Below are 20,317 nucleotides of genomic sequence, written 5' to 3'. Positions count from 1 at the left end.
GAATAACATATGAGGGAAAAGGAGTGGTGGAAGAAAAATTATACATCGATTGAAAAATTTACATCATAACTCTATCTCTCTCCACCTTCTATCAAGCCTGACTAAAGAATACAAAATTGGAAAAATCGGTATTATGAAGATCATTGCATAGAGAATATTGATCTTCTGAAATCTCTTCCTAATGGGAAATGAATCAATCTGGATACAGACTCAATGCCCGCCTTCCCCGCCGTTGGATTTCGCCAGGTGAGGGAAGGCGGCTAGAATGTTGCAGGCCCTCAAATCCTGCCTTGTCAAGATCCCAACCACCGGCGACACCTACAAGTCGGTGCATTCTGTCAGGTCAGTGAAATAGTCCTTTTAAAACTTTATCTGGTGAAACTATACCAACTTTAACGTCTCACTTTTTACAACTGACATCGAGATTTCCTGATGATTATGCCTAATGCGTGGAGAGAAAACAGCAGAAGACGGAAAAAAAGCCCGTCTTGGCTGGCTTATAACTGCACCTAGAGTATCAGCACATGGAGATAATGGGATCAATAAGCACGGATGACTCACCCCAGCTGCTTGATACTTGGGTACGATCAACATGTGTCGCAGCCCCACTTGTCTGAAGAGCACCATGGCTTTTGCTACGGACATGCTCTCCACCACTGTGTAAGGAGTCGTGTTCGAGAAGGGATGCAAATCGACATACATCTCCATCTCGTCCCTCGTCACTGCTACCTCTTCTATCTTCCCTTCCCGCTCCGCCAAATCGATCCAGGAAAACATCTCTCTCACTTCCCAATCCTCGGTTCTCCTCCTCTCTGGCAGGAACCACTTCTTCTTGATCACTTGGAGCAAATGCGCTCTGAGGATCATTCCATGAAGTTCCGTCGCCCTGGTGGCGAGTCCTGCTGGAGGCACCACTCCTTCGTCAACTACAAGAAAGCCATTGTGCGTCGTGTTTTTCAGAACTTCCACTATGCGCGACAACTTCTCCACCCCACAGAGGGTGACTAATGCCGGTTTCGCATCGGCAAGCTCACCAACAGTGAGATTCCTCATCCACGGTTCAGGATTGGCATCCAGAAAAGGTAAGCCTTTTAATTCTAGTATGATCTCGTAGATGCTCGGGTTGAAACCGTCTCCTACTGTTTTGGATATGAGAAGGACGATCATAGTTATTGGTAATAAGAGAAGATTGTTTGTCAGCTCAAGGAATATCACGCAAAGCGAGACGGTCATCCTCATCGAGCCAGACATGAGAGAGGCTGCGCCGAGGACAGCGTAAAGACCCTCATCGATGTTTGTATAGGAGCCCATGGCCATGCCAAGCAAACGGCCGTAGGCAGAGCCCATAAGGATGATGGGGAGGAAGAGACCTGATGGGACGGCAATTCCAAAGGTAAAGAGGCCTAAAATGCAATACAGCACAAAGAAGATGAGGAGAGAGGTCGTGTGGTATTCGCTCGGAGTGTTTGTGGAAAAGATGTTCCGAACGGCATCATCGTTGGTTGTGAGGAGCAGAGTGGCTAGGTCATTGTAGTACCCATCGGGGCAGTTAAATTGCTTGAAGTTGCCCGAACGTCCAGTGCTGGGACAGACGGAATCCGTGAGGGTGGGGTCGCACTTCATGCATTTGGCTAGGAAAGGCAGGCCATACAGACAGATCGAGGTGAACAAAGAGACCGTCAGGCTCAGCAGAAGTTTGTGTATTTTTCCCTTCCTGCAAGAAAGAAAGCCTCAGTTACCCCCATGACTTACAGACGACTATGTTCAGGATGCAATACTCAGCACATCAAATGGTTATTGGTTGATGCTTTTTCAGGTTCAATAAATCTGGAAAGAGAAACATTAGCAAGTATGTTCATAACCCAATCACATTTTTGGGGAGCTCATTGTTTTTAACCTCTTCCATTCATAAACTTGTCTAATACCAGTGGAATCTTAGAATCTATTTTGGTCCTTATCTAGTCTATTTTTTCTGACTCAATATGGAACAGGTTAGAGGTTCTCACTGATTGATCATACTGTAGAGCCTGAGAACTTTGTGGAGGAAATAGTTGTAGAGGCTTCCTAGAACTCCCCCTATGATGCCGATCACGGTCACAGGGATAATGTCCATCACATGGTACCTCACAGTAACATTGCTCACGTCGAACATGATGAGTCCTCCCTGTCCGAACAGACCACAATTACCACTGCTGCAGTACTCAATGAAAGCCCTAAGAACGAGCGCCACGATGGCGGTGCTGAAGAAAGTCCTCCACAGAAGAGCACTCCTCCACCACGTGGCCACCTCTTCGAGAGAGAAGAGCACCCCGCCCACTGGAGCCCTGAATGCCGCGCAAACACCTGAGGACGCACCGCAGGTGATAAGATCCCTCCTGTCCCGATCGTTGTTGAAGTAGCGAAGCCAGCGCCACCTGAGACGGTAATTATCAGGGCCGCCTTGTCCGAGCAAGGACGCGATGCAGCACCCAATGTGCACCAGAGGTCCTTCTTTGCCTAGATCAAGGCCTGCAGATACTGCTCCGATGCTTCCAACGATCTAACACAGTGGCATTAGTTTTCGTTAATTCTCACGACAAATGCTTCAAGCTTGCATAGATTAAAATATCCGTAGTCCTGCATCATATAGTCCTGCTTCTTTTCCGGAAAAAATTTTAATCTAAGATCACTGCAACTTGCAAGTCTCGTCGTAGTTGATGTCATAAATGAAAGAGGATGGGTTCGTTAATCGGTATACCCTGATTCTCATATAAGTAGAAGTGAATTTCAGTGATGAGATCGTTGAATTTTCCTTGTTTTTAAGACTTTCACCATTAAAAGCTGCTTGCGTTTTGACACCACCTTTCAACTGACCTGCAAGTAACTGGACCACTCTTCGAGTGTCTGAACATACTATCGAGCTAGGACCTCTACTATATCCCCTAAAGCTGAGATGATGCTCTTCCGACAAAATCTATGATCGTACTTAGAATTTAAATTCCCTGCAAGTTCCAACATAGATGCCATTTTCCATTGACAACAAAAAGCCCCCTGTGAATCGTGACCCACCTTGACAATCAGTGTCGAGGCACCGTACATGTTGGGAGTGTCGACGCCATTGAGATAAGCTTTAATCTCAGGTATACCCGGCCCTGCTGCCGTTGGAGCAAAACACACGCACAGAACAGCAGCGGACAGAGTCAATATGAAATTGGTCCCGGTGAAGATAAAGAACCCGGTAAAGTATCTGCATCAAAACCATTCCCGAAAAGCATGAAAATTTCCGTGAGTCTTCTTGCTTAAGCAAACAATTTCTCTCATGAAGAACGATATCACGAAGTGGAGGTAGTCATCACTGATCAAACCTTTCCTTCTCTATGAAATGAACCACCGCGAGAAGTTTGTATCCGGCAATGTTCTCCACAGCAAGGTTGATGAGCGTAGCGATGATTCCAGTGAGGAGACCAACTAGAAAAGCCAATGTCCACTTCAAGAAGATGTACTGCAACACTTGCACTTTGGATCTGCTTCTCCAATCATGCTTGAACAGATCATTCTCATTGATCCTGCAAAACAGAACCGACCAAGCACCAATCCGCAGATGAAAATCTTGCAAGAAAAGATAGTCATCAACAAAACGGAGAAAGTCTCTCCAAAAAAAAGAAAAATGAAGACAACGGATATAATCGGATCCGCTCTAAAAAATTACTCATAGTCCAAGCTCTCTATATGTGCAACTTTAGCTCCAACCATGGCAAGAGGATTTGAAGAGAGTGTCCCGTGTCTCTTGAGCAGTGGCTGGTTCAATGAATTGCTTTCAGGGTCTCTCTCTTCTTCATCTGCTTCTCCGGCCATGCTGTTTGGCGACGATTCTTCCACAACACGATTCGGGTCTTCCTCCATCATGAAGAACAAAAAATAAAAAAACTCTGGACTGAAGAGAAAATGCTCTTCAGCTGTTGTAATAATGCACTCTGTCCGCGCTCATTTTGTCTCGCTGAAGTATATATACAGTCTCCTTCGCTGGGTGTCAATGTATGACAACAATTGTTTCATATAAATGCACCAGAAAAAGAGTTTCATGTGGGCAGTAAAAGAGTAGAAACCAGAATGCATTCACACGAAGATTTTGGTACTTTGTTTTTGAAGTAATCTGATGAAAATAGCTTCTCTCTTACATTACTTGCAAGTCTGGCAATAAAGATCACGCCTTGTTTGCTATCCATTAATTTTCTTCATCATAGTTTCTCTAATGATACTCGTGAATCATTAATGGGTCCAGTAACTAGTGATCTAGCCAGTGATATGCAGCTTTCTCCTGTTTCTTTTTACTTCTGTTTTTTCCCTTTGTGGGTCAAGGGAAAAACCATCCAGTTCAAATGAAAAGGACTTTTTGCATCATGCACAGAAACGCTTCCAATTATGGACTTGTTTAATACAATTTGACTTGACATGAATAAAGAAAAAACTATGATCGAATGTTATTCTGGCACGTTGAGATGGATATCCAATCCACGTGATTTTCGCCTCAGACGAGAAAGAAATATGCTGTGGTATCAAGTTTGAATCTCTCCCTGTTTTCTGGTTAAGAAACAGAGCACACGCAAAGAGACTTTCTAATCATGAATCATTAACATGATAATTAACATCATAATTAGCGTTTAGAGTCATCATTAGAATAGCAAAATCGATCATTTACTGTCCATAACTTGTACTCCGAAAATGGACTTTAGATCTTCTCTTTTCTCAGTTAATACTTTTCATTATCTACGGCTCTGGGGCCACCGGTGCTTACGCAGGGGGACAAGTGGAGACCATCGAGTTGGGGGGTCGAGACTAGATGAACGGCTCGCATTCAAACGACCCTTGATGCCATCGAAACGCCACCTTATCTGGACATCCGCGTATCATATGAACAAACCGGCAATCATGCTCTTTTTTAAGGAGTTATTCCAAAATCGTAGGGCATCAAACATGGGCGTCGGACCCCACAACGTCTCCGGTCCATCAGATTAGGTGACACAGCCACGGACAGAAACCACAATAGCAAAATACATTGACCATAATAATAAATAGAAGAGAGCGCAATACGGGTGCATGTGATTGCACAGATAAACTGAAAGTGCTAGTTGATTGCTCTGCTCTGCACCCAAAGGAAGATCCAAATGCCCGACATGAATTTCCCCGCATGCTGCAGAACTTGATCTGGGCACTCAGCTTTTTCGACCTTGACAACATGAGAATCCATCGGTTTGAAACGATTGCATTTGAGTCCTGGAGGAAAACATCCGGCATCACCATCGTGAAGCATCAGTCTATTCTTGAAAACGTGTATAGCATAGAGTTGGGAATCGGGTTTGATTGAATTAGGGGCGTCAAGCACATAGAATAAAAGCGCCGATCGCTGCCGACTGCTTTATTACAAGCTCGTGTGGCACAAGAGTGATGGGTCCACTGTTCCACTTTATACCAAAAACAAAGGAAGAGTTTCCAGATCCGTAATCTCTTATGAGAGAATCAAAAGGACAGATGCACAGAGAAAGAAAGGCAAAATTAACCCTTTTTTCTAATGTTTCGTTACATAATAAACCTGCCATATATGCATGGAATAATGAAATACAAGGGGCTATATAATTTGCCTCCTCACCCTTGTCCATTCGAGTATGTATTTCATCCGTCCACGAACCGCACAGCTACTAGAGAGAGTCCTATTCTAATACTATTTATAGTGACTTGACTATTTCATATGGACTAAACCCCAAAAGGAGTACTCTGAGTAAGCACACAATGTAGTGATCGGTTGGGGACCGGTGTTGGCTTATAAACCACTAAACAGGGGCTCTCCCGTTCGATATGAGACTTGGGATGTCACAAATCAAGTCATGGCAGTTCCATTAAATGAATTTGGGACGTTGATTTGTGCGGACGATGGAGTATTAGTGTGACACTTTTGGATTGATCTCACTCGAGGTCTTATCTGCTTTGATCCATCTCGTGCGGTACTTCACGCTTTATCTTTTCGCGCATTGGTAGATCACTTATCGCGGCAATGTTCTCATCTGAGCACGCTTAGCATTAGAGTTTTAATGCCAAACAATACCTACTTGTTGTGAAGTAATTCCGGTTTTACATGTATAACCAACGCTTCCCCCCCCCCTTTACGATATATGCAATTCGATTCATTTCTATCCCATTTGCCAACGTAGAAGTCTGCAAGGAGCCATACCTTGTTCGAATCATTTCGCTCCGATGATCACTCTATGGCCTTGTCGAACCGGGGCGTTATGATCAAAGCGCCTGATCGCCGATAGAATTTGCGCCGGGACTTCGTAATGATGGGTAGCTGGAGCTATTATAGGCAAAAGTCACTGTACCAGAGTAGCATTTAACCTTTTCCTATGACTTTGTAGTGGGGATTAACTCACCTGCATCTGCTTTCGGACGTTTAGTGGGGCGGAAATCAAACTTAATGGGGAAAATACAATCATTTGAGGCTTGCCGTCTTGCACATAATGAACCTTGATTGCGTGATGCAACGACACGACGTGGACAGAGAACCGGTCATTTTCGGGATGTCGTTTTGGGTTGGGGATTTGGTATATCAAAATCTTCTTTGAGCCAGCTCAGCATGAGAGTGATTTGGCAGATTGGCCCTAGGGGCGTCGGTCCCTTCCGTTGCACCCTTATCCAATCCTCAAGTGATGTGTTAACTCTGATATAATCCAAAGGAAAACGTATGGGACGTCGTATGGGTTTCTCTACCGTATGTCGTATGGGTTTCTTTACCGTTCTTTGACTTTTGATCGAGTAAACACCGCGTCGCTACAAAGACAATTGACTTAATCTGATGCGTGAAAACAGATTATTTTGAGATTGAATCGAATCAATTCATTTGGATTCAATACATGTGCTCGACAGTAAATTTACAAAAATTTATTTTGTCCGCAAGAATTCGAGTTTCGCGAGTGTGATTGTGATGGTGGAACGCGAGAAGCTGCCCTAGCCTCAATCTCTTTTGATTTTAGTTCATATAGCCGGATCCGACCAGCTGTCCTTAAAATGATGTTTTGTTTCATCACCCAGGTTAACCTTGGTTTTCATTCATACGAATGAGGCGTGCCGTCTGCAAATGCAGCAACGCCTGTTCGAACTGAATTAAAATGCTTAAATACTAAATCACGCCTCGAGTTGGAACAAAATTCTCAGATTCTTCTGGAGGACGGCCAATCGTATATGCACCGTGAGCCCATTCGTCCTTGTTGCCTCCATCGCTAAGCCCAGATATGAAGCTCCTCTTGACATCATTAGATCGGTTCGCAGCTGGATTTGAAAGCAACAGAATCATGCAACAAGGTGCTTGGGCCCGATTACAACGTTCTCTGCAGTGCAAGTACCTTAGTCCTAATGATGGTCCAAACGGTGTGGCTGGGGGAAATTTCAAAGCAACAGAGTCATGCAACAAGGTGCTTGGGCCGGATTACTCTACACTGCAAGTACCTTAGTCCTAATGATGGTCCGAACGGCGTGCTGGCTGGCACGTATAAAAGCGGACCAAAGATTGATACTTTGCTCATCTGGTCAGGCCGAGGTTGTTCGGAGAGCGGAACCGGGTTGGCTTTGTTAATCGGCACTCCTTTCGGGAGCAACTACCCCGATCCCAATATGTTAATGCCATCTTTTGGTTTCTCTCTGTGAAGTATCCATCGCTGTGGAAAAATCTCACTATAGCCCATCTCCAGCCCCAACCCGACCACCTGGATTATAAATTGTCGACGATGACTCCAGCTCAACCCATCACCAATTTTGTTGACTCTTGAATCAATTCAATCTTGTGGATGTAAGCTTACCTTCTCTTATGCAGGAGGTCAATGCTGTGTGGTTCCGGAATCCATCCCGAGCTTTGATGTGCTCACTGAAATGACAATTGCCCTCAGTACCAGTGCACAAAAATGCCACATCCATTGAGCTCTTCAAGTACTGGAACATAGCAAGAAGATCACATCCCGGTTTTCGTATTCATCTCTTGGAGAATATGCTGCAGGAAGGGCGATTCGACCTCCTTGGGTTGCATACCCAATGCTTGGACACAGCCTAATTTGATGGATTCTTTTCGTTAAGCAACCAAACGAGCGAAATATATACAAGCAATCCTGTTCAGCACTTCAAACATAAGAGACTTTACAAAATTAAGATAAACAACATAATACAAGGTGTAACAAATATATTTTCTGAGGAAACAATGAACCCACACCACCATTGCTGCAGCATTTCTTTTAGGGGGTCAACTCTACCGGCTCTTCAAAGACAAAATAAGGTAGATACCAGTTTTCTGAGGAAGCATCCAGCAATCATTAAGCCAAACTATCCTGCTTCGTAAAATGTGTACCACCTTACTAGACATCAGTCAAAACGGGACAAAAGAAACTTGTGGAATGACTTCACATCTTTTCTGCAATTATGGTATCGCTGGGAGAAACTTCATAAAAACAGCTTTGACAAGCTCGATAACATAGTTCAACCTATAGAGCATACGAAGGTAAACTCTATCTGTTGGCAAATCTTGTTGTTCCACTCGCAAAATCATCATGCCACCCATGACGGAGTTGAATGATATGAATATGAATCCGATAGCTTAGACGAGCTGTATCATGATCAGAAATGCAAAGGACACCGATGAGGGACGACAGGATACGTTATACAGAGGCACGCACGGAAGAAACCAAACCAACAATCATGTAGTCAATATGGCCAATGCCAGCATCAGCTCAACATGTGTGCTATAACTTTGATAAATTACTGTAAACATTGTTCAAAAATAGCTTCATCAAGTGCAATCTGAGAGTGAAAAGAATGTTGTCAATGAGAATGGTGGAGTCTAATGATCACCCATCAAGATCGATTTCTCACGACTTCTGTGGAATTTTCAAGATTACCTTTTAATGAATTTCATCAGTTCTCCCAGTAAACAAAGATCTCATAGTCTATGTACAAGCAGAATGGAAATGATTTAACTGAAGAGACTTTGTGACAATACTGGATGCATTTACCATATATACTGCAAAAAAGTATAATATACTCGATACTTTGAGAACCGGTGTTACTGCAACATAGAAAAAGGAAAAAAGCTCCTGAAATCAAAGGGAAGAAGTCTTCAAACAAAGAGTGGGAGTAAATCAATAGGGAATAGCCTCTTCTGGAATATCCCAGTTATCTCCTTCGTCGTCATTCTTCTTACTTGTAGCGGTCTCATCCTTGTTCTGTGGAGGAGCTCTTGAGAAGGGGCGCCTGCTTATGCATCAACACGGAAGACATAGGTTACAGATAGTAAAGACAACAGAATCATGACCAAAACGAACACGCCAAGATATTTTTCATCGAGCGAGACGCAAGACATATCAATAGATCATACAAAAATGCTAAGTGAAAGCAGAACCGGTTGAGGAGAAAACTACCTGGCTGATAAAAAAAACCAGCTTAATACTATCTGCTTCCTTGTGACAGGAGGCACGCGCCATTTTATCATATAGAACCTTCCACTCAGTCACAGATACAACTGACAGCATTAGCCAGCACATCAAATATTCAGCAGCAATTCGGAAAGACATGTTTGTCAAAGTGACCAATACTATCATCCGTGGTGAAACTTTTCATGATGAATCGTCTTCAACCCCTCCAATTCAGAGGAACGCAAAAGACAGCTATGGCAGTTAACTTCCTTCGGGAGGCCAGAAAGTGTCATCATCAGACTAGAACATTAACCTTCCTAATTTCATGTGACAAACTGCGCCGAAGCCAGACACTGTACCAGCTAACTATGACTTTCGTGCAGCAAAGATCCCTCATGCAAGAATTAAGGAACAATCTATAGCCTCCCACAACTCAGAACTCAAACTACAGGGCCATCTCGACGAACTAAGTTAGCTCAAACGATTACGAACGGATCAGCGAATCATTAAGCTGACAGAAAAGGTGCGATTGGGATCAGGAACCTCTTGCGATTGCGCTTCGCGGCCTCGCGAGTTTTGCGCTTCTTCTCGTCCTGCGCGTTCTCGAAGAACCTGCGCCGCTTGCACTCCTGGATGACGCCGGCCCTCATGACCTCCCGGCGGAACCGGTTGAGGAGCCGCTCCTCGGGCTCGTTGTCGGCCACGACCACCTGGACGTTGTACGCCGACCGGAAGAAGAGCGTGCTGGCGTACGCCAGGGAGGGGCACATGACGGAGGACAGCTCGGAGGCCGGAGGCTCCCGGCCTTGGGGCGCGGGGGCAGGGGCGGATTCGCCGCGCAGCTTCCGGCCGGCCTGCGGAGGAGCCGGCGGCGCCGAGGTGGAGAGTGAGAGGACCGGCGGCGGCGGCAGCGGCGGCGGTTTGGAGGGTAATAGGAAGGAGAGGAAGCCGGGGAGAGAGGAAGCCATTGATGAGTGAGGAGTGAGGAGTGAGGAGGGAGTGATGATGTGTTGGGTTGTGCGGATAGGATGAGCTCGGAATCGGACGCTAAACCCGGGGTCGAGTGGGTCCGGGCAGATGGATCGAGATCCGTGCCCGTGGCCCGTGGATTTGAACCGTTCGTTTTCCGTTTCTATTTTTTTTAATTAAAATAAGCATCGCGCTTTTTTCACTCCTCTTTCGATATGGGCATTTTTTTATTTTTTGTATTTTGACGGTACCAACCCTTATACAATTCACCAAATTTATTACAACTCTACAAAAGTTATCCCTTTTTTATTTGATCAACTCTTTTTATTTTATTTCTTCTTCTTTAATTGCGGGTCCCACTTTTTTTTTTTCTTCTTTTGTTTCACTTTTTGACATCTCAGTTCTCAACTCTTGCAGATTATTTTTCTGTTTTCTTTATTGCATGCCATTTTATTCTTTTTGGAGTTACCTATGATTTCACAAATTTAAGTGCTAAGAACACCAATGGAACTCTAATCTTCCGAGTGAGAAGCTTTCAAGGTTTACCTATGAAATCCTCCATGTTCAGTCCGCCATTATAAGCATCCTCCTAGTCTTCTTACCAATGTGCATTCCTAATTCCACGCTTCCTTTGCTTTTGAGCTGCCACCGCATGGGGTTGAAGTCCCCAGTTTGGCTCATTAAGAGCATCGACTTATTGTTGAACTTCATTAGGGAAAAATCGTGGTCCATCTTCACCCCGGCTTCCCACAATCACCCCTGTCACTCGACCGCTGCGTTTTGGAGCCGAACCGGGTCGATTTTTACCCCCTCAAAGCATCCCGTTTGGAGTCCAAGGATGTGCTTGGCACTATCGGCTCTACCATCGGCCATGTTGTTGGTATAATCGTTTTGACATGAAAACTCGCCAGACATGTCCAACTCGTCGTCTCGGGACAAGCCGACGATGCGGTGGTTGGACATCCGTGTCAAGAACTTGACAGCCCGAGGCAATCGATCTGCAGCCAACAACAATATAAAGGATGATCTTTTTGTCAGGATTGTTGGGTTGTTAATGTATGTTTACCTTGACTTTGTGATTTAGATTTTTATTAGTGCGAATGCACCTTGTCTCAAGGCCCTGAGACTTGAGGAGTAAGGAGGCGTAGAAAGAAGAGAATAGCTTGCAAGAGATAAAAAGGGCAGACCAATTTACAAAAGCCGAGAACTGAAACCTTAAAGTCGTGGAAATAATAAACAAGAAGGAAAGTGAGACCCACAAGGAATAAAAGAAGAAACAAAGTTAAAAGAGTTTTTTTAGCAGTTTTTTAGATTTGTAATAAAATCCGTAAGCCACACAAGGGATTATATGATCAAAACACAAAAAAAAAAAGAGTGCCTAAACCAAAGAGCGAGTGAAAAAAGCGCCACTCTTAAAACAATCATCTTGTCCAAGAAATTCTTGTCAAAATTCTCCGTCGCCATTTGACCCGTACGTGTAACCACGATCCAGAGCAGTTCATACGCTATGTTATGACTTGAATAGATGACTTCCGATTTCCCGATTTGAGATCTCTTGATGCCCTCGTCAATTATGCTACTATTGATTTAGATCTGTGCATGTTGTGTGCCATCGACTCGTTTGTGGAAATTTTTCATTCTCGCCGTCAAGGGAACTATAAATTGCTTAGAACTCAGCTTCCTTGTAATAATCACATCAGAGGTGCGATTTTTCGATTGCGGTTAGCAATTTCGTCAAACATTAATATTTGTTGGGCTTTATATATGACTTTGTTGTTCTCGTTCCCTATTTATTTTGTGTAGACTGTAGAATAAAGGATAAGATCTGTTGCATTTCGGAGAAGATAATCATTAGAGTACTGCGCACCGAGTTTCGTATTTCAAGGAGACAAATATCTTGTTCAAGACGGAGCTTTGCACGCCTTAAATATCTTGTTCTCACTTTCATCTTTTCGAGCGGATTTCTCCAGACAAGAAATGGACGTGCAATGATGCTTCCACGCATGCATGCATGTGTGATATTGACTCTGACTTGCTGCTTTGGATAAGCGGGGGTTAGGTTTCACTGTATTAGTCGTGGTTTTTCATCATCGAAGCACACCAAAAACTATTCATAGAAATCGATCTCCCAAAAGTCCACGGAACAACATAGATTCTCAGCCCAAGATCACGGCACATCGACTCTATAAAGTTGACCTAATAGCTAAAAAAGGGGTCTCGAATTCATTAAGAGACTGGACACGTTCGATCCATACATCGTCGAATGATAAATAATTTCCTGTTCGGGCTACTTGTCCCGACCGTATCTTATGCCTCTCATCTTGTCCATATGAGCTTGGCAAAGTTTTTTATGGTCTATAAAACTCTCCAATGAAACTGGGTGTTTTCCCCTTTTAAAAAGAAAAAACGGAACATGTCCATTTCTAGTATTTCACGCCATGCATAACCATTACGCGAGACATAAGTACGAAACAGAACGATCCTTGGACATGCTTTCCACGATATTATACGCGAAAGGGTAAATCTCAAATTTGTTCACACGTCTTTTGCTTCGCCAGCTAAAAGATCGGGATGTTGCTTCGAATGAACAAACTCGGCTGGAGCGACAAATCTTCACGGGATGTAATTCATAGCGATTGAACAATTCGGACGAAAGTTCAAGATGCATAGGATTCTGAATGTCTCCCCGCATTTGGTTTTGTGTCATCTGGATCACATTCGCCATGTGCTATCACCCTTTCTTTATTTTAATCATCATCACCAATTTGAGCCGCAATGGGCAAACCTAACTTTTGGCCAGAACATCAGGGAAAGTGCCAAAGAACTTTGGCGAAAAAAGTGATCTTCATCACAGCAATCGGCCCCTTAACTCCTGATATATACTAACAGAAAAAATTGACAACATTCTTGTGTCGACCCCCCCAAAAGATCACATTCTCAGAGCCATTGGCTCGTGGCCGGAGCCGCGATCGGGCGCTCTCTCTTGCGGATCTGAACCGGTAGCCCGCCGGCCATGTGGGCCGTCAAGAGAGGCACGAAGACCCGGTCGCCCCTATCGACCGGTCTGATCTCGAACCGGCGCATCACCGAGGCCACCACGTACTTCATCTGCATAAACGCCATCTCCTTCCCGATGCAGTCCCTCGGGCCGGCCTGGAAGACCGGGAACCTGTATGGGCACACCTTCTTCAGCTCCCCTCTGGGCTTCCCATCCGGCGGTCCCTCGAACCACCGGCCCGGCTTGAACTCGAACCGATCGGTCCCCCAGATCGCCTCCATCCTCCCCATCCCGTAGGGGAAGTACGTCACCCTGTCCCCGGCCCGGACCGGAGTCCCGTCCGGCAAGACGTCGTCGCCGACGGCGTGCTTGGAGTCCCACGCGACCGGCGGGTACAGCCTCATCACCTCGCACAGGCACGCGGTCAGGAACTTGAGCTCCTTCAGCGAGTCGTAGTCCAGCTCCGCCGCGGCGCTGTCGACTTCTCTGATCAGCTCCCGCTCCGCCTCCTGGCTCCGGGAGAGCATCCAGAAGAGCCACGTCATCGCCGCCGAGGTCGTGTCTCGCCCGGCCATTATGAAGCTGATCACCGTGTCTCGGATCACTTCCTCGCCGTAGCCCGCCGTCGCCAGGCGCGACAAGAGATCCGATTGACTGCTCGAGCAGCGATCCCCAGTTTCGAAGATTCGCTCCGCTCGATCACGAATCAACCGACCAATGCTCGCGTGCACCTCGTCGACTGCCCGCTTCAGCTCGCGCTCCGATCCGACTCCGAGCCGCCTCTTGATCCTCCATATTGCTGATACAGGCGCCGCTCCGCGGCGCGCGCAGATCGCCGACGAAATGTCGAACGCTCTGGCAAGCGGAGAGCCAGGCTGGGAAGGTTCGAGAGAGCAAACCTCGGTCCCGAGCGAAACTCTGCAAATCATGTTGAACGAGAGCCGTTTCAGCAGCTCCTGCAAGTCGACCGTCCTCCCCTCCACCGACAGCGACTCAAGGACCGGCATTAGCCTGCCGTCGACCACCTCCTTCAGGGTCATCGCCGCGTAGTCTCGCAGCGACCTGACGCTGAACTCGTGACTCGCGAGCTTCCGCTGGCTCCGCCAAAGCTCGCCGTCGACGTTGAAGATGCCGCGGCCGAGGAAGTCGCCGAGGATCTCCGTGAACGGCTTCCCTTTGGGGAAGTTGTGGAAGTTCGTCCGGAGGATGTGCTCCACGTTCTCGGGGCTCGCCGTCACGACGGTGCGGCGTGCGCCGAGCCGCCGGACGACGATGGTCTGCGTCGGCGACCGGGCGAGGAGCTCCGTGTACCATCCCAGGAGGCGGCGGCGGTTCCGGTAGAAGGACACCAAGCACCCGATGACGGGGTAGCTCGGGGGGCCGCGGCAGCCGGGGGCCTCCGCCGCTCGCCGGAGATCGGCGGCGAGCCCGCGGAGGAGGACGAGGAGGAGGAGAGCGAGGAGGAGGAAGAGGAGTTGCAGAGGTAGAAATGGCGGAAGTGCTGCTTCTTGTTCCATGGTCTGGTTTCAAAGCATGTGCCTGAATTCGAAACGAACAACTGTGCGACGTAGGATTTATTAGCGAAGTGGGCTCACCTCACCTCACTTTGTGAGATTTTACCTCCTTCTTATTTATTTTTATTTTCATTTTTTCCCATTCTATTATTTTTTTTGTTTGACTTCGAGAGAGGGTAAAAAAAGAAAAGAGAAATTAAGAAGATTTCGGATAAACGTAATCATAAAGGATTGGTCGAACAATCTTTATGGGTATAATTATAATTATTCAGATGAACTTTACTAGTTACGTAAATTAATATTTCATATAGGGATATTAGTAAAAAGAAAAAGAAAAAAAGGGAAAATTTATCTTGGAATTGACTTTATGGAGGAGGTAAAAGTCGCGTGCATCATTGCCCAAATTTTTATCCCCACGTGGTGGATTCCGTCCTATCCCCGGGCGACGATTCCTATGTACGGCAGTGTCGGACTCTGGCCCTTGATCGAAGATCACACGGTCCTAAAAGAGGCAAGAACATGAAAGACATCGATTTGATCGGTTGCGTGCTCCCGACTGGTTGGTTGGTTTCCCCCAAGCAACAATCTCTTGTGCTTTTTATTTTTTTTGTTTTTCAAAATTTTTTCTGGTCGGAATTTTTTTTATTTTTTTTAAACGATTGGAAGAGGGAAAAATGGGGGGGGGGAGTTTGGTTTTGGTGTCTTACCTTCTATTTTCTCCGTTTGTCCTTCCTTTGTGGAAATTTGTGGAGAGCGGCCGCTAGGCTTAATGTAAATCGAGGTTGACACTCCACTTCCGGTCTCCCTAGTTATATACTATTTCTTTAATTCTTCCTTCTATACCTTCCACACGCCCAATCAAATTCCTAAGTCTACCTACTACCCCTTTTGCCGCTCAATTCCTTTCGATTCCAAAATCTCGTCCGATCAAGTCCATTCGACCTCCGGATCAAATTAACCGTAGTAGCAGCCGACGAAAGCCTGAGCAGAATTCACGAACGGGGGGAGGGGGGGGGGGGGTTTCATGTTTTGAAAATTTCATGACCTTAAAAGTAGGAATTCGTCGGCTCTAATCAATCGGGGCGATGTGATTATAGGAGTTAGGTAAAATTAAGGTTAACACGTACTTACCAAAAAAGAAAAGAAAAAAGGTTGATGGTGCGACGCGCCCAAAAAAAAGGGAGGCACGTGAGAGAAAAGGTCGCGATCGGGAGCGCTTACTGACAGTCTTAAGAGAAGTAACAAAGTACAGTTTTGCGTGTCAAAGCCATTGAACGCGACAGCCTGGCCCCATCCGCCACTCCCCTCACGGCCACCAACCATTCTCTCAGTCTGACCAAAACATAGACCGTCCATTTACAAAAATTATTCACCATATTGATAATAATATATAATATTAATATCACGAAAAATTTTAAACTTATAATTTATTCCTAATTAATTTTTTGAACATAAAAAATTTCAAACTGGTACACCCGTGATAAATTTATCCCATATTGATATATTTGCGACAAATTTACCGTCCGTTAGTTTCCGTTAAATTGGATTAATACTATGAAAAATTACAAATCGGTACACCTGTGACAAATAAAGGGTAAAACCCCAAACAGATACACCTGTTAACTGGCTCGTGTCATTCAACTCGGTAATTTGATAGTAAAATTTAACGAAAACTAATAAATGGCAAAATTATCACGGTTATACCGGTTTTGGATAAATTTATCACAAGTATACCAGTTAGGGGTTTTTCGCAATATTAACCCGAATATGTGTATAGATATATAAATATACCTTTTCTAATATAAATTCATTGTCTTTTCTATCTTAAGCCCGCGAAAAATCATCTTTGTCAAATGTATTTCTACAAGCTTTCTTGAGAGAAAAGTTACTGCTCGACATAAAGGTATTCGCCACCTGCGCTCCCGGATTGTCTTATTTATGGACTTTTCTCGGTGTGCGCAATGGAAAAGGGCACGAAAAAGTTAAATGCATTTCGCAGTCGGTGTTTTATTCAGCAAATTGATTGGCCATCGATGCATCCACCCTAAAAAAAAATGCACGACATACACATTACACGGAGCACCATAGCCCATCATTGTTTTGTCACACATATGCCATTGCCCCATCTTGGTATTTTAATACTTATTTTTGGTTTGGTCTTTTGCCTTTATAATAAGAAACCCACTTTAAACAAATGAAGCATGGACTAACGAAAACGTTCCATCAATCTGGCGGAACACGAATGGACCAACAAACAATAGTTTTCCCTTCGCCACTTGAAAATCATAAGAAGATACGAATTCCATCGATCGGTGATTTGCCGGGGGAGGCGAAACTTCGCTGAAAGTGGGAGGGTGCTGGTTTTGCCGGTGCGTGTCGTTTTGGACTTTTACATGGCCTACACACCGCGCACAGTAGTCGAACCCGACAATTCTCAGCCTGGGAAGTTCACGAGGCCGAAACGAAAAGTACGATTCATGACAAAAGTGCTGACGACCGAAACGTGGGAAATTGAATCGGGGCTCGGTTGGTTCCGATGACGACGACAGACGGTCTGTCTGGTCAACTGCTCCTCCATGGTCAATGTACTCATCTCAGACCCCAAAAACAAGAAAGAACACTCATCGGTCGTGTCGAGTTCTGACCCCAAAAAGAAGAAGAAGTCGTGTCGAGTCACGTGCTTTGAATGCTCTGTTGGCCTTTTGAACAAATGGGCCGGCTTAACATGGCGTTAAGACCCGGTGTCGCTGGCCTTGGAGTCTGTTTCGCCTGAAAAGTATCGACAAAATTTTTTTCGTGGAAAGTTGATTTTTCGGGTTTTATAAAGTGAAGATGGTGCTGGGGTGATTTCGAATGGAAGTCTTTATATCGAATCACAAAAGAACAGATACGTTTCGTCGGAATTTCATCGACGATGAAAATATGTGAAACTACAACTAGAGAACGGGAATTGAAAAATATTTAAATTGCGGAAAAGATGAATTGCGAGAAGTAAAAATAAAAATGAAGAATGTCAAGCGCTATGATTGATTGAGAGGCTTTATAAATGGTACACTTATGGTATTTATAATCTTTACGGACAGCGTTTATACATGGCGGTTATTAAATTTGGAAATAAAAAACTCCCTTTCGGTGATTACTGGAAGTTAGTTCACGAACGGATGTGACATGACCAACCAACGGTTATCTTCGTGTCAATTGCTCGCCGTCAGTATCGATGGCTTTGTCGAGAAACTTCAAGACTCTCACCCATAACTTCACGTTATGTTGTCCATGACTCTACTAGTAAGTTGTCGATTCTTTTCGGATTATCGATCATTCTATTCATAAATAACCAAACCATGCTTTCATCGATTAAATCTATCACTTGTCGATAATAACAAAAAGTTGGTTCGCAACCTTGTTCACCTCGAGCCGCGCCGATAATCCTGTATCCTTCTCTGTCAGAGTACATGTAAACGATCATGTTGACTTCGTCTCCCAACATATTGTAGGGCGTTCTAGTTGTATACACATCCTATGCATATAATTGATTGTTTCTTATGAAGTTTGTGTAAAGCATTAAAATATTATCCCACGTCGCTTGATTATTAGGATTTGATTATGCCTTGTGGGTATGTCGTCTCTCTTAATATAATAGCTTATACTTTTAAGTTTGACCTCAAGAAGATATGAGAGCTAGACTTCCAAATCATTTTTATAACCCATGTGTTTCGTGCGCATGTTGTGCCATATTCTTCAATTTAAGTTTTTTGATTGGACTATTTAACACAAAGTGTATATGACCAGTCTACTATTCATGTCGCTAGCGAACCTTTGCACGGTCATATTATGTTGCCTAAACGTGGCATATCTCATATAGAGAGACTTTCTAGATGCTATGATTTCGATAGAGGCTGCAAAAAGGGCTTGCCATTAAGATTCTCCTGGTTGTGGGTGGTGCGAAGCAATTACGACTTAAACCAACGATTTCATAGCAAGTTTGGGACATTATGATAGCGCCCAGATGGGTAGTTAGCAGCGGTCGTCTCTTCTCATCTTTTTACTTATAAAAAAAAAGGGTTAATACCACGAAAAACCCTAAACTGGTACACTTGTGACACATTTACTCCAAACTATTTTTTTGACCATAAAAAACCCCAAACTGGTACACCTGTGACAATTTTACCTTGAACTATTTTTTTGACCACAAAAAACCCCAAACTGGTATACCTGTGACAATTTTACCCTGAACTTACTACAAAAACCCCAAACCGGTATATATGTGACAATTTTACCCGAATTAAAATTTTAATATTATTTTTTATTTTTTCGAATATTTATTTATTTTTTATTCTTTTCTTTTCTTTTTTTTCATCTTCAAACCCTGGCCGGTCCGTCGCGCCGCAGAGCGAGCGCGAGGTCGCCGCGAGGGCCGGCCCTCGCCGACGCCGGCGAGGGCGGCCTCGCGACACGGCGAGGGTCGCCCTCGCCGGATATCGGCGAGGGCGGCCCTGCCGATCCGGCCGCGCTCTGCTGCCGCCCGGCACGGACCGACCGGCCGAGGTTGAAAGTGAAGGAAAAAAAGAAAAGAAAGAAAAAAAAAGAAAAATTCAAAAAATAATATTAAAAATTAGTTCGGGTAAAATTGTCACAGTTACGCTTAGGTTTTGTGGTATGTTTGGGTAAAATTGTCACATGTGTACTGGCTTAGTTTTTTGAGTTAAAATTGCACAAATGGTCAAAAAATAGTTTGGGGTAAATGTGTCGTAAGTGTACCAGTTTAGGGTTTTTCGTGGTATTAATCCTAAAAAAAACTACTAAAATTCAAAAAGGAAAACTAAATTTCCAATTAAGAAATAGTATTTCTCGTACACCACAAACAAACAGAGCACATGTGAAAAAAAAGACACACCTAGAAAGAAAAATAAACTTTTGTCTGGTGGTAGGACTGACCCAAGTATGGAAACGAACACTTGTCACAATTCCGTTTACATATGGACAAAGATTATCTGTCCAAGCACTAATCCCTTCCTTTTGCTTACTTTTCTTATTTTTATTTTTGTGTATTCTATTTCGAGGTTGACACCCCAAAAAAAAAAAAAAATCTATTTCGTGAATGTCGTGAACTGACAACCAGTTCGAACATTAACCATGAATGGTTAAACAATGTAATTAGAACATACTCGTATGCAATTTTACTACAATCACGTAAGAATTTTCCGATATATATAAGCTAGTTCATTCTTGTTCGTGTATGTTTAGCGATCTAGATGAAATCCAGCCGGAGCTAATCAAATTTAATCAAGAGCCCATCTGATCGGTCGATGCTTGACAAATTGAACTAGCCTGCCTTAGTTCTGGTCCGTTGATTGGTTGGCCCTCTATAAGGGAAATCTACTTGTGCTTCTCTCCTTCATCGCTCTATGTTT

The 20,317-nt window shown here is 44.4% G+C and overlaps 3 protein-coding genes and 1 long non-coding RNA gene across 5 annotated transcripts; 1 reads left to right on the top strand and 3 right to left on the bottom strand.

The window, feature by feature from the left end:
• Nucleotides 1-193: 193 nt before the first annotated feature.
• On the bottom strand, nt 194-4,080 carry LOC115672646 (chloride channel protein CLC-b). 2 transcript variants are annotated; one of them, XM_030594515.2, is made up of 6 exons: nt 3,689-4,080; nt 3,345-3,545; nt 3,049-3,226; nt 2,007-2,539; nt 562-1,714; nt 194-318 (listed from the first exon to the last, which is right to left on the bottom strand). In XM_030594515.2, the coding sequence occupies exons 1-6, from the start codon at nt 3,883-3,885 to the stop codon at nt 211-213; spliced, it is 2,370 nt and encodes a 789-aa protein (XP_030450375.2). In that variant the 5' UTR covers nt 3,886-4,080; the 3' UTR covers nt 194-210. The 2 variants fall into 2 exon arrangements, with proteins under 2 accessions (XP_030450375.2, XP_056169714.1); XM_056313739.1 differs by lacking the exon at nt 194-318 and having other exon boundaries at nt 353-1,714.
• Nucleotides 785-2,840, top strand: LOC130138742 (uncharacterized). The gene is made up of 3 exons (XR_008817055.1): nt 785-1,082; nt 1,201-1,849; nt 1,992-2,840. It is a non-coding gene; the product is annotated as an uncharacterized LOC130138742 (long non-coding RNA).
• A 4,920-nt stretch (nt 4,081-9,000) lies between the features above and the next one.
• Nucleotides 9,001-10,433, bottom strand: LOC115672890 (30S ribosomal protein S21, chloroplastic). Its single transcript, XM_030594881.2, has 2 exons — nt 9,969-10,433; nt 9,001-9,264 (listed from the first exon to the last, which is right to left on the bottom strand). Exons 1-2 carry the CDS (start codon nt 10,391-10,393, stop codon nt 9,153-9,155), a joined length of 537 nt encoding a protein of 178 aa, XP_030450741.2. The 5' UTR covers nt 10,394-10,433; the 3' UTR covers nt 9,001-9,152.
• A 2,331-nt stretch (nt 10,434-12,764) lies between these two features.
• Nucleotides 12,765-14,982, bottom strand: LOC115672506 (cytochrome P450 94B3-like). The gene has a single exon (XM_030594314.2). It carries the CDS (start codon nt 14,907-14,909, stop codon nt 13,332-13,334), a length of 1,578 nt encoding a protein of 525 aa, XP_030450174.2. The 5' UTR covers nt 14,910-14,982; the 3' UTR covers nt 12,765-13,331.
• Between the last annotated feature and the right edge of the window lie 5,335 nt (nt 14,983-20,317).

The sequence above is a fragment of the Syzygium oleosum genome, unplaced genomic scaffold (genome assembly GCF_021117445.2).
Source record: "Syzygium oleosum isolate NSW1041296 unplaced genomic scaffold, Sole_v2.1 Sole_v2.08, whole genome shotgun sequence".
Taxonomy (NCBI): Eukaryota; Viridiplantae; Streptophyta; class Magnoliopsida; order Myrtales; family Myrtaceae; genus Syzygium; species Syzygium oleosum.
The sequence above is the reverse complement of the archived record's forward strand: the minus strand, read 5'-3'. Positions and strand labels throughout refer to the sequence as shown.

Bases quoted from the DNA above. Each gene is read 5' to 3' on its own strand.
- LOC115672646 (XM_056313739.1), bottom strand. From the start codon at position 3,885: ATGATGGAGGAAGACCCGAATCGTGTTGTGGAAGAATCGTCGCCAAAC. The intron at 3,546-3,688 runs GTAATTTTTTAG...TCTGTTTTGCAG, and splicing joins ATAGAGAGCTTGGACTATGA to GATCAATGAGAATGATCTGT. The intron at 1,715-2,006 runs GTGAGAACCTCT...TCTTTCTTGCAG, and splicing joins CTCTACAGTATGATCAATCA to GAAGGGAAAAATACACAAAC.
- LOC115672890 (XM_030594881.2), bottom strand. From the start codon at position 10,393: ATGGCTTCCTCTCTCCCCGGCTTCCTCTCCTTCCTATTACCCTCCAAA. The intron at 9,265-9,968 runs GTTCCTGATCCC...ATGCATAAGCAG, and splicing joins GCGAAGCGCAATCGCAAGAG to GCGCCCCTTCTCAAGAGCTC.
- LOC115672506 (XM_030594314.2), bottom strand. From the start codon at position 14,909: ATGGAACAAGAAGCAGCACTTCCGCCATTTCTACCTCTGCAACTCCTC.